Source organism: Orycteropus afer, unplaced genomic scaffold (genome assembly GCF_000298275.1).
Source record: "Orycteropus afer afer isolate SDZICR_OR568_19922 unplaced genomic scaffold, OryAfe1.0 scaffold00485, whole genome shotgun sequence".
NCBI classification, from domain to species: Eukaryota; Metazoa; Chordata; class Mammalia; order Tubulidentata; family Orycteropodidae; genus Orycteropus; species Orycteropus afer.
In genome coordinates, this window is record NW_006922072.1 from 1348853 (window position 1) to 1360724 (window position 11872).

The 11872-nt window shown below is 47.7% G+C and overlaps 1 protein-coding gene and 1 non-coding gene across 2 annotated transcripts; both read left to right on the forward strand.

The window, feature by feature from the left end:
• Positions 1–5248: 5248 nt before the first annotated feature.
• Positions 5249–11548, forward strand: LOC103209180 (melanoma-associated antigen D4-like). The gene is made up of 11 exons (XM_007954961.1): positions 5249–5458; positions 5721–6503; positions 6815–7018; positions 7120–7183; positions 7407–7486; positions 7899–7990; positions 8830–8909; positions 8994–9036; positions 9452–9514; positions 10679–10793; positions 11114–11548. The coding sequence occupies exons 1-11, from the start codon at positions 5249–5251 to the stop codon at positions 11546–11548; spliced, it is 2169 nt and encodes a 722-aa protein (XP_007953152.1).
• LOC122151491 lies at positions 10324–10452 on the forward strand. Its single transcript, XR_006164175.1, has one exon. It is a non-coding gene; the product is annotated as a small nucleolar RNA SNORA11 (small nucleolar RNA).
• Positions 11549–11872: the final 324 nt, after the last annotated feature.

The window sequence follows — 11872 nt, forward strand, 5'->3', positions numbered from 1 at the left end:
TAGTGATACTGCCTTGGAAACCCAAGGAGGGGTCGCTATGAGTCGGGGCCGACTCGACGGCAAACAACAACAACAACAACAACAACAACATCTGTGGAAAGAGGTAATGGAGAAATTCAATATCATTAGTCAAAACAAGGCCAGGAGCTGACTGTGGAACAGACCATCAATTGCTCATATGCAAGATCAAGTTGAAGCTGAAGAAAATTAAAACAAGTCCACAAAAGTCAAAATATGACCTTGGGCACATCCCACCTGAATTTAGAGACCATCGGAAGAACAGATTTGGTGCATTGAACACCAATGACGAAAGAACAGATGAATTGTGGGATGACATCAAGAACATCATACACAAAGAAAGCAAAAGGACATTACAAAAGACAGGGAATTAAGAAAACACAAAAAATGGATGTCAGAAAAGACTCTGAAAATTGCTCTAGAATGTAGAGTAGCTAAAGTGAACAGAAGACATGACAAAATAAAAGAGCAGAGCAGAAGATTACAAAGGACTCCTCGAGAAGACAAAGTATTACAATGTAATGTGTAAAAATATGGAATTAGAAAATCAAAAGGGAAAAACACATTTGCCATTTCTCAAGCTGAAAGAACTGAAGAAAAAATTCAAGCCTCAAATTGCAATACTGAAAGATTCTGTGTTGAATGATCAATGAAGCATCAAAAGAAGATGGAAGGAATACATAGAATCACTGTACCAAAAATAATTGGTCAATGTTCAGCCATTTCAGGAGGCAGCATTTGATTAAGAACCAATGGTATTGAAGGGAGAAGTTCAAGCTGCACTGAAGGAAAGGAACTGGCATTAAACAAGGCTCCAGGAATTGACAGAATACCCATTGAGATATTTCAACAAACAGATGCAGCCCTGGAAACACTTACTGATTTAAACCAGGAATTTTGGAAGACAGCTATCTGGCCAATTGACTGGAAGAGATCAATATTTATGCTCATTCCAAAGAAAGGGGATCCAACAGAATATGGAAATTATTGAACAATATCATTAATACTACACACAAGTAAAATTTTGCTGAAGATAATTCAAAAGTGGTGGCAGCAGTATATTGACAGGGAACTTCAAGAAATGCAAGCTGTATTCAGAAGAAACGTGGAATGAGGGATATCATTGCTGATGTCAAGTGGATCTTAACTGAAAGCAAAGAATACCAGCAAGATGTTTATCTGTGTTTTATTAACTATGCAAAGATATTTGACTGTGTGGATCATAACAAATTATGGATAACATTGTGAAGAATGGGAATTACATAACACTTAATAGTGCTCATGAGGAACCTGCACATAGACAAAGAGGTAGTCATTCAAACAGAGCAAGGGAATACTGCATGGTTTAAAATCAGGAAGTGTGTGCACAAGCGTTGTATCCTTTCACCACATGCAGGTGAAAACCAGACCAAGTCTATGGTATTTTCAATCACCTCATATGCAGGTGAAAGCTGGACAATGCATAAGGAAGACCTAAGAAGAGCTGATGCCTTTGAATTGTGGTGTTGGTTAAGAATCCTGAAAATACAATGAACCGCCAGAAGAACGAACAAATTTGTCCTGGAGGAAGTGGAGCCAGAATGCTTCTTGGAAGGGAGAATGGCCAGACTTCATCTCACCTACTTTGGTCATGTTGTCAGAAGGGACCAGTCCCTAGAAAAGGATATCATGTTTGGTAATGTGGAGGGTCGGAGAAAAAGGGGAAGACCCTCAATGAGATGAGTTGACACAGTGGCTGCAATGATGGGCTCAAGCATAGCAAGGATTGTAAGGATGGTGCAGGACCAGGCGGTGTTTCATTCTGTTGCACATAGGGTAGCTATGAGTTGGACTCAACTTGACGGTTCCAAACCACCACCACAAAAACAACCCTCTCCACATTCCCCCCAGAGATGTTCTTTAAAATATGACAAAAATTAAGACAAATGGAAAACCCCCTTCTTTAAATGGCTATTTATTGCCATAGCTGGGGAAAGTGTTTGTCTACCTCTGGCGAGGGAACAACACAACTCAATGCACTGCCATTGAGTCTGATCCAACTCATAGCGACCCTTCCTTGGGTTCCCAATGTGGTATCACTGCAGAAATAGATTGCTCAACCTTCCTTCCAAGGAGTGGCTGGTGGGTTTGAACCGCCAGCCTTCTGGTTAGCAGTCAAATCCCAGAGCTGGTGAGGCAGACAGGTAAAATGTCATGAATACCAAGGGTTGTCTATGCATTGTTGTTGTTATTGTTAGGTGATATTGAGTCAGATCTGACTCATAGAGACCTTGAGTGCAACAGAACAAAACACTGCCCAGTCTTGTGCCATCCTCACAATCCCTGCTATGCTTCATCCCATCGTTGCAGTCACTGTGTCAATCCATCTTGTTGGAATACCATGCAGTATTCCATTTTTGTCTGACTCTCCACTTTACCAGGCATTATATGCTTCTCCAGGGAATAATCCCTTCTGACAATATGACTGAAGTAGGTGAGACAAAGTCTGGTTATTATTGCTTCTAAGGAGCATTCTGGCTATACTTCTTTCAGGAAAGATTAATTCATTCCTTTGGCAGTCCGTGGTGTTTTCAGTATTCTTCACCAACACCACAATTCAAGGATCAGTTTCTGTTTGATCTTCCTTATTCATTGTCCAGCTTTCACATATGTACGAGGGGAATGAAAATACCATGGCTTGGGTTGTTGTTGTTGTTATGTGCCATTGAGTCAGACCCGACTCATAGCTACCCCTCCTTGGGTTTCCAAGGCAGTATCACTACAGAAGTAGATTGCCCATTCTTCCTTCCGAGGACTGGCTGGTGGGTTTGAACCACCAGCCTTCCGGTTAGCAGTCAATGCCTTAGGGGTTAGGCGCACCTTAATCTTCAAAGTGACATCGTTGCTCTTCAACACTATAAAGGGGTCTTTTGCAGCAGATTTTCCCAGTGCAATACAACATCAGATTTCTTTCTTGACTGCTTCTTCCATCGGTGGTGATTGTGGATCCAAGTAAAATGAAATCCCGACAACTTCAATCTTTCCTCCATTTACTGTGATGGTACATACTGGTCCAGTTGTGAGGATTTTTGTTTTCTTTATGTTGAGGTGTAATCCATAGTGAAGATTGTGGTCTTTGACCTTCACCAGACCTTCAATTCTTCACTTTCAGCAAAAGGTTGTGTCATCCGCATATCGCAGGTTGTTAATGAGTCTTCCTCCAATCCCAATGCCACAATCTCCTTTATTTAGTCCAGTTTCTGGGATTATTTTCTCAGCATAGAGATTGAATAAGTAAGGAGAAAGGATACAACCTCCACCCACAGCCTTTCTGATTTTAAACCATACAGTATCTCCTAGTTCTGTTCAAATGACAGCCTCTTGTGTCTATGCATGACACTGTGGATATATCTTAAAAGCACAAGGCTTGGTTAAAAACAAACAAACAAGCTTATTGCCAGGATGGATAAACAAGAACCAGATTTATCTTCCCATCTAAACAAGTATAAACCAGAGAAAATATGTTGCTTGATGGCATGGCATGGCACATCTGGCCACACAGGACAATGATTCCTGAAAGAAGGAAAACTAAGCAGCTGAGCCCTCTGATTGCTTGGAGGATAGAGCTTATTGCCTGAACAGAACTTCTAGGCTGCAGCTCAGGAAGTGAATAACATGAGTGAAGGACTTGAGAACTGAGATCAATGTGGTGAGAATTTGTCAGCACCAATAGAGAGCAGAGAGCTGCACAGAGAGGTAGATCTGGAGATCTACAGAGGTTTCCCCTGTGGACACAGTGCATGAGAAAGGAGGAGTGGTGGCACATGACTTCTACTTTCCAGAGAGAGGAGTTTTGTGGATAAAGGTCTATTTTATTGAAATTGTGAAGAAAGGAGAATATAAAGAGATGGGAGTGTGTGTGAGTGTGTGAGAGGAGTTGATATACCGAGTGACAAGGTCGAGACAGGATAACTATAAAAGAAACCACTGAGACATCCAAATAAAGATGTCACTTACATGGGTGAACATATATGCATTTGGACCTCCACTGCAGGACTTGAGTGCGCTTGCCTCAGGCCAGAGTAGTGGTGAGAGGAATTTGGCTGGAAGGAGAGCACTTCCCCGCCGCCAATCCCACCCCCTCACTCCCACTTTGCCTCCAGTGGAATCGCCTGCGCACTGTGGACCTAAAGGAAAGGGGTTTTGTTGGGAAATCAGGCTGGCTGGAGGGGTCTGCGCAGGCGCAAGGCTATCTAGCCGCTGGGGATGTGCAGAGAAAAGGGGCGGGGTAGTATGAGCTGCTGTGCTGGCAGCGGCAGAGGAGGGCGCGGCTGCGGGGTTCCTGGTGCTGAGGACGGACGCCATTGGAGCCCCAGCGAAGGTAAGGATCCAGCCCCAGAGAGGACCTGAAGAGGCCGAGTGGCACCCAACACCCTCCCCTCCCCCAAGATCTGAACAAAACCCCACCACACAGAACCAGAACCCCATTCGACATGAGGTGTAGATAGGAGCCCTCCCCCCACCAGGTACAGGCACCACAATCCAAGCCCTACTTACCCCAGAGCCCACAATCCGAACCCCTTCAGTAGGCCTGTGTGTCCCTCCACCCCAACCACTCCTAATTCATTCCAACTTAGATGACCTCTGCTCCCCAGCTTGGAGTGCCAATCCTTACATTTGAGACTTCCGGCATTCCAATCAAGCCTCACTATATCCCAGACCCCCACCCGTCCACCACTAGCATTTCTGTATGAACCCAACCTAGATCGGAACCAGCAGAATCCCCTCACCCAGACGTTGCCAAAATTTGGATTCAGTTTCTGAGAACCTTATGCTGTCGCCTTTGCCTGACCCCTTTCCATTGTTTCCTCCTTCATCCAGCTACTCTGCTCTGGCCCTGAATTTCAAGCCCTTGTTTCTCCCTTTCTCAATCCATCCCCTTTGAGACTCTTCAGACCCAAGCCCTCCAGTCAGCACTCTTTTCAAATCTAGCCTTGAGGATAAGGATCCTGCCTTCCCTAAACTCCTCCCTTTCAGTGTGAGGCCTCCTCAGAGCTTATCTATCCTTTTCCCAGGACTCTGTGCCTGACTAAATCCACCCCCAATGGACCCCCCATCCTTGTAATGCCTGGTAGCCTTGTGATTACCTCTCTCCACCTTCCACCAAATCCCACTGAATCCCACCTCTCGCCCAGAACCTGCCTCCCCCTCCCTCCCAGACTGAGCTCTCTTATGCTTGGGTCCCCACAGCATGGCGGAGGGGAACTACAACATGGAATCAGAAGGCTACAGTGTTGAAGATATGGATGAGGGTAGCGAGGGAGTCGGGGAGGAAGAGATGGTTGAAGGAAATGACTATGAAGAATTTGGTGCTTTTGGTGGTTACGGCACCCTCACAAGTTTTGACATCCGTATCCTCAGAGCCTGTGGTAGCTTGAGTCCAGGCTTTCGCATCTTGTCGGTGAGACCCCTCCTGGGTCACCTGCTTGCTTTCTGGGCCACCTGTGAATTAGGGGAGGAGACAATGGAGGTAGATGAAGGGAGAGCTGAATGGGAAAGGATTGCCCAGCTTCTCCCAAAGCCCTCTCATGCTCAGAGGGAGGGAGTTTTGGGAAGGATGGGTGTGGTCAAGACTGGCTGCTGGGAGGAGGCTGGGCAGCCCTGGGAAGCATGATACAAGTGTGCAGAGCTGTCTTCCCCAACCCTTCTTTCTGGCCTTGCAGAATGAGCCTTGGGAACTGGAAAATCCTGCACTGGCCCAGACCCTGATGGAGGCATTGCAGCTGGATCCAGAAACACTTGCCAATGAGGCAGCTGAACGAGCTACCAATGTAGCCCGTGCTGCCACTTCCAACCGGGCAGCTCGGGCCGCTGCGGCTGCTGCCCGTATCATCTCTAACAATCGGGCAGCCACTAACCACCCAGTTGCCACAGAGACAGTCACCCCTGAGACAGCCCCTGCTTTTCCACAGACCTCATGGATGCTAGTCAACAGTGAGATGACTGTCTGTGGGGCTCCAGCAATCTCCTCACAGCCACAGACAGTCTCCCAGGTCCAGGAGACTGCTACTGAGGGCCCTAGTAGTCCCAGTGCTTGCTCTCAAGCTCCATGTGCCAGTGAGCTGGATACCACCTGGACCAAGACAGACTTCCTGGGTCACAATGATGTCTTTGATTTCACCCAACCAGCAGGTATCAATGGCATGGCCTTCCCAGGGCCCAGGAGACCCACCCTGCCCCAAGAGGATTCTACAGAGGGCCCCACTGCTGCCTCTGGTGTGCTCCAGACAGCATCTCTCACGGAGATGACAGCCACCCAGGCCCAAACAAGCAAGTCTGGGAAGGTTTTTGCCAAAACTCGATGGGTGGAACCTCAGAATGTTGTGGCAGCAGCTCCTGCCAAGGCCATGATGTCCACAAGTATCCCTGAGCCTGAGGGTGCAGCTGCAACTGCTCAGCACAATACTGAGCCCTGGGTCAGGAAAGGAGGCAAGAGGACAAAGAAGGTAAGGTCTCTCTGCTGTTTCAACACCCTCTTGCTTCTCACCCCTTCCCTTTCCTTTTCTCTCAGCCTGTCCCCTTTTCTCCAAAACAAGTTCACTGAGCATGTTTTTAATCCACAAAGTTCTCCTCAGGGAGGACAAAGGCTAGTGAAGAAGAGGTTAGTTCAGTGACTGGCATTTGTAAGCACTCAGCACAAGTCAGCGGCTGCTTCTGCTACGGTCATTTACTAAGTACCTGCTGTGGGTAATGTGCATGCGAGGCACTTGTGCAACAGGAACCTGGTAATCCTGTGTCCCTTTCTCTAACAACACAGTCCAAGCACCTGGATGATGAATATGAGACCAGTGAGGAGGAGAGAGAGCTCTCTACAGCGCCACCAAACTGGAGAACATCACAGCCCCCATTGACAGGACAAACTCACATGACCCCTCGGACCCCAGTGACCTTGAGGTCCCAGACACCCTCAAGGCATGTATTGTGCTTGCCACCGCGCAATGTGACTCTTCTGCAAGAGAGGGTAAGAAATCTGCCCTCCTCCATCTCCTCTTCTCCTCCTTCACCAGCCAATTCTTTGCACTTTTTGGACCTTGATCTCCCTGTGTGTTCCTTCTCCTCTAGGCAAATAAGTTGGTGAAGTACCTGATGATTAAGGACTACAAGAAGATTCCCATGAAGCGCTCAGGTAGGCAACTTGTACCCTTACCTGAGCTCTGCCCTTACCCCAGCCCCACTTCTATGAGTATACTTTTGCTCATGTGCCATCATCCCATCAGTATATGGCTGGTTCCTTCATTTCTACAGCACAAGACCCTGGCTGTGCTACCCTCAGCAGGGCTTTCCATGGGGCTGAAGCTCTGTGGCACCTGTTCAGCCCTGGAACTCTCCCCAACTCTCTCCTCCTGCAGACATGCTGAAGGATGTCATCCGAGAATATGATGAACACTTCCCAGAAATCATTGAACGAGCAACATACACTCTGGAAAAGGTAGGTGCAGGGGTGTGAGGCCACTCTGTGGATAAGGACTTGGGGAACCCTTGAACTCTGCAGCCCTTTAAGTCCCAACTTCAGTACTACTTGCTCCAGAACTCATCTCTAGCTTCTCCACCTTTGAGCTTCCACTGCACTGGCAGCTTGGGGTATACTGCCTTCCCTCAGTTCACCTCCCTTGTGCTCTCATTGTCTCATGAAGTGTCTCATTGTCTCATGAAGTGAGTTGCCTCTCCTTGGTCAGCACCAAAGCTCCCATGGATCCAGGTCCTCCAGGTCCTCTCTTCTTCTCTTCCTCATAAGTTAGGGTTGCCTGCTCCAGAAAAGTTCTAACAGGCAATGAAATAGTTGCCTACATGATGCCCAGGCTTTATTTTTCATCACACACTCTGTTTTCTTCCCCATGTAGAAGTTTGGGATCCACCTGAAGGAAATTGACAAAGAAGAACACCTCTATATTCTTGTCTGCACACGAGACTCTTCAGCTCGCATCCTTGGAAAGTAAGACAGGGAGGGAAGGCTGTGGTCTTCCTTGGTGGTGCCCCTTTCCTTCCCTGCCTTCTACAGTCTGTCAAAGGAACAGAGGAAAATAGGGCTTAAGTGCCTAGCACAGCTCCCAAACATAGGTAGTGGTGTGATGACTTGTAGCCTCGGGATGACTGGGTAAAAGGGATAGCAACCTGGGCCCCAGCATTGTACAGTCAAGGTTTTACTTGCCACCTCCTGCAGCTTCCCTAGGAATCAGGCCTGTTATTGTGTGCCTCTTCCTGCTGAGTGCCTGGCCTGGGTTTGTCTGAGTGGTCCTCAAAGGGGAGGTTCCTGTTTAGGGTAGATCCTGAGGCTTAGAGGACAGGAAAGGTTTGGCTATGCTTCTGAATACATCTTCTAAGTGTTTGCTCCATGCCTACCCCTGCCCTCTGCAGAACTCTGAAAGGTATTAATATCCACATTGTATGGATGAAGTGAATAAGTCTCAGGGGGAGGAATGATTTGTTCTCAATCAAGTTGTTGTTGTTGTTGTTGTTGTTATGTGCCGTCGAGTCAGCCCTGACTCATAGCGACCCCTCCTTGGGTTTCCGAGGCAGTATCACTACGGAAGTAGGATTGCCCAACCTTCCTTCCGAGGAGTGGTTAGTGGGTTTGAACCGCCAGCCTTCTGGTTAGCAGTCAAGTGCCTTAGCCACTACGCTACCAGACTTCCCGTCAAGTAGCAAGCCATATTTAGTGCTGGGAAGAATTCTCCCATTAGCCAAGAATTTGAGAGAGTATTTGGGTGGGCCAGCCATAGTCTAGTGCAAATGGATGCTGGACCAGAAAGATGCCTCTTTCTACACCTTTAGGACCAAGGACACTCCCAGGTTGAGTCTCCTCTTGGTGATTCTGGGCATCATCTTCATGCATGGCAACCATGCCAGTGAGGGTGAGTAGCTGGACTTGTGGCTACGGGACTGCCTGCAGTTGCATTTTCATGTGGTGAATTCTTGTGTCCCTTCTCCTCTTGCAGCTGTCCTCTGGGAAGCACTACGCAAGATGGGACTGCGCCCTGGGTATGATTGGCCTCTCTCAGCTCCTGTCTCTCAGTGTTGTCTTTGGCAAAAGACATCTCAGGATTCTAATGACCTAGAGGCCTGGTTCCATGGGAATGGGATGTCGAGGTCTAGTAGAGAACAAAGGATCTCACCAGGGTACATAGGGAAATAGTCCTGAACTTGGACCCCTCTCTGCTCTAAGTCCCCTTCTGTCCTCAGATGGCTTCTAAGGTAGATGGTCAGTGTTAGGGTCCCCTTTGAGTCCGTACATAGAGCATCTCTGATAAGTAATCCTCTGACTTCTGCTGCATGTCCAGGCCTCCACAAGGAAGCCCCATGGTCAGGGAAGCTCTCAACCATGTTAGAGAGTGCTCCTGCCCAGATTTGGACATGGCTACCACCTCTAACCATGTGTTCCTTTTCTCGTTGTCAGGGTGAGGCACCCATTCCTTGGCGATTTGAGGAAGCTCCTTACAGATGACTTTGTAAAGCAGAAGTAAGTGTTGAATGAATTAACTTTGTGTCACACTCATGTGTTCCCTGTGTACTGGTCTAGTTCAGAAAGCCATTCTCCATTCCATATCTTGCACTGTATGGATATAGATATAGACCAAACCAAACTCACTGCCACCAAGTAGTATCCAACTCATAGCAACCCCTCCTTGGGTTTCCGAGGCAATACTGCTACGGAAGTAGGTTGCCCAACCTTCCTTCTGAGGAGTGGCTGGTGGGTTTGAACTGCCAGCCTTCTGGTTAGCAATCAAATGCCTTAGGCATTACTCCACCAGGGATATAGATAAGGATATATTGAGATCTATCTATCTATCGAAGAGAGCAAGAGTGAGAGAGTGAGGGGGGTGCATAAGTGAGTTGTGGGGAAAAGAATTCCGGGGCAGTGTTGGGGAAAGAGAACACACATTGAGAACATGGTGCAGGTGTGTTACAATTTCCATCTCATTTAGCATCCGCCTTATTGGCCGATATGAGGATCCCCCTGTTGTACATCTAAGGAACCTGGAGTTTGGGGGAGGTCTCTGTCATGGACCATTTGAGCCTGGCCCAGCTCTTTTGACTGTTTGGCCAGGGCTCATCCAATCTTTCATCCTTGGGAAACGTGTGCACTCACACAGGCACACACAAGGCACATACTACACCACACACACACACCACATGCATATCAGGGTTATAATAGGGAGTATGGATAGAGCATGCTACTTTCATTTAACTGTGCCTTCCCTTTACAGTCCTCTTCTATGGTGCACCTTTTTAGGACTTGGCCAGACAACAGACAAGACCCTTTGCAGTGGGTTGTGCTCAGAGCAAGTGTCCTAAAAAATGGCTCCTCTGTGTGTAGCACACCCAACCAGAATCCAGGTTCATTGTGACAAGGAGCACACAACTTGGGACCTCCCTTTGAACAAATCCCCTAATCATGTCTCCCCTACACCTTCAGGTGGCTTCTGGGCAGCACCAGTGACATAAGGCTTTGATGGCCTCAATATTGGAGGCAAAAAGCCTGGGAGTGAGTTTGGATGCAGGAAAATCCTCTTCCAGGATCTGAGCTGCAGCAAGAGGCATGAGAGCATGCTTCCTGGAACCCATTAGTTGAAAAACGGGTCTGCTTGGTTAGAAGCAAAATTATTTTTCTTCTCTCACTAAGGTACCTGGAATACAGAAAGATCCCAAATAGCAGCCCACCTGAGTATGAATTCCTCTGGGGCCTGAGAGCCTGCCACGAGACCAGCAAGATGAGGGTCCTGCAATTCATCGCCCAGGTAATGGAGAGCCTCTGTTGGGTGCCACACACTCAGACAGCACATTCAGTCACAGCCTTCTTGTCACATCCTAGTTCCGGTGAGGGTACTGAGGCTCAGAAAGGTTTCTAAGTAACTCATACAAGGTCACAGAAGTAATCAGTGTGAGGGATACAGTGAAATCCTAGGTCTAATAAAAGAAAAGAATAAAAGAAGCCTAATGCCAGTAACCGTTATTTTTATCTTTCAACACAAAGTGCTTAGTAGGATGCATAGCAGGAAGTGAGTGCTCAATGAATGTGTGGTAGCTCTGTGATTATGTGGCTCTTATTCTGTCTCAGAATCAGAACCGAGACCCCCAGGAATGGAAGGCTCATTTCTTGGAGGCTGTGGATGATGCTTTCAAAACTATGGATGTGGATATGGCTGAGGAACATGCCAGGGCACAGATGAGGGCACAGATGAATATTGGGGATGAAGCTCTGATTGGACGGTGGAGCTGGGATGACATACAGGCAGAGCTCCTGACCTGGGATGAAGATGGAGATTTTGGTGATGCCTGGGCCAGGACACCATTTGCTTTCTGGGCCAGATACCATCAATACATTCTGAATAGCAACCATGGCAACAGGAGAGACACATGGAGAGCTGGTGTCAGCAGTGGCACCAATGGTAGGGCCAGCACCAGCATCCTAGATGGCCCTAGCACCAGCTCTACCATCCGGACCAGAAATGCTGCCAGAGCTGGCGCCAACTTCTTCTCCTGGATCCAGTAAGATTTCCACTTGATAACCTAGACTAAGGAGTCCTGGTGGTGCAGTGGTTAAGTGCTTATCTGCTAACCGGCCGGTCAGCAGTTGGAACCTACCAGCTGCTCTGCAGGAGAAAGATGTAGCAGTCTGCATCCATAAAGATTTCCAGCCTTGGAAAGCCTATGAGGACAGTTCTACTCTGTCCTGTAGGGTTGCTATGAGTGGGAATTGATTCAAAGGCAGTGGGTTTGGTTTGGGTTTTTGTTTAAACTCTAAAGGGAGTATTCAGAGGAGCTGTGAGATGTGAGAGAGAGGCCTTGGGTGGGAGAATGACAAAGAGTGGAAAAA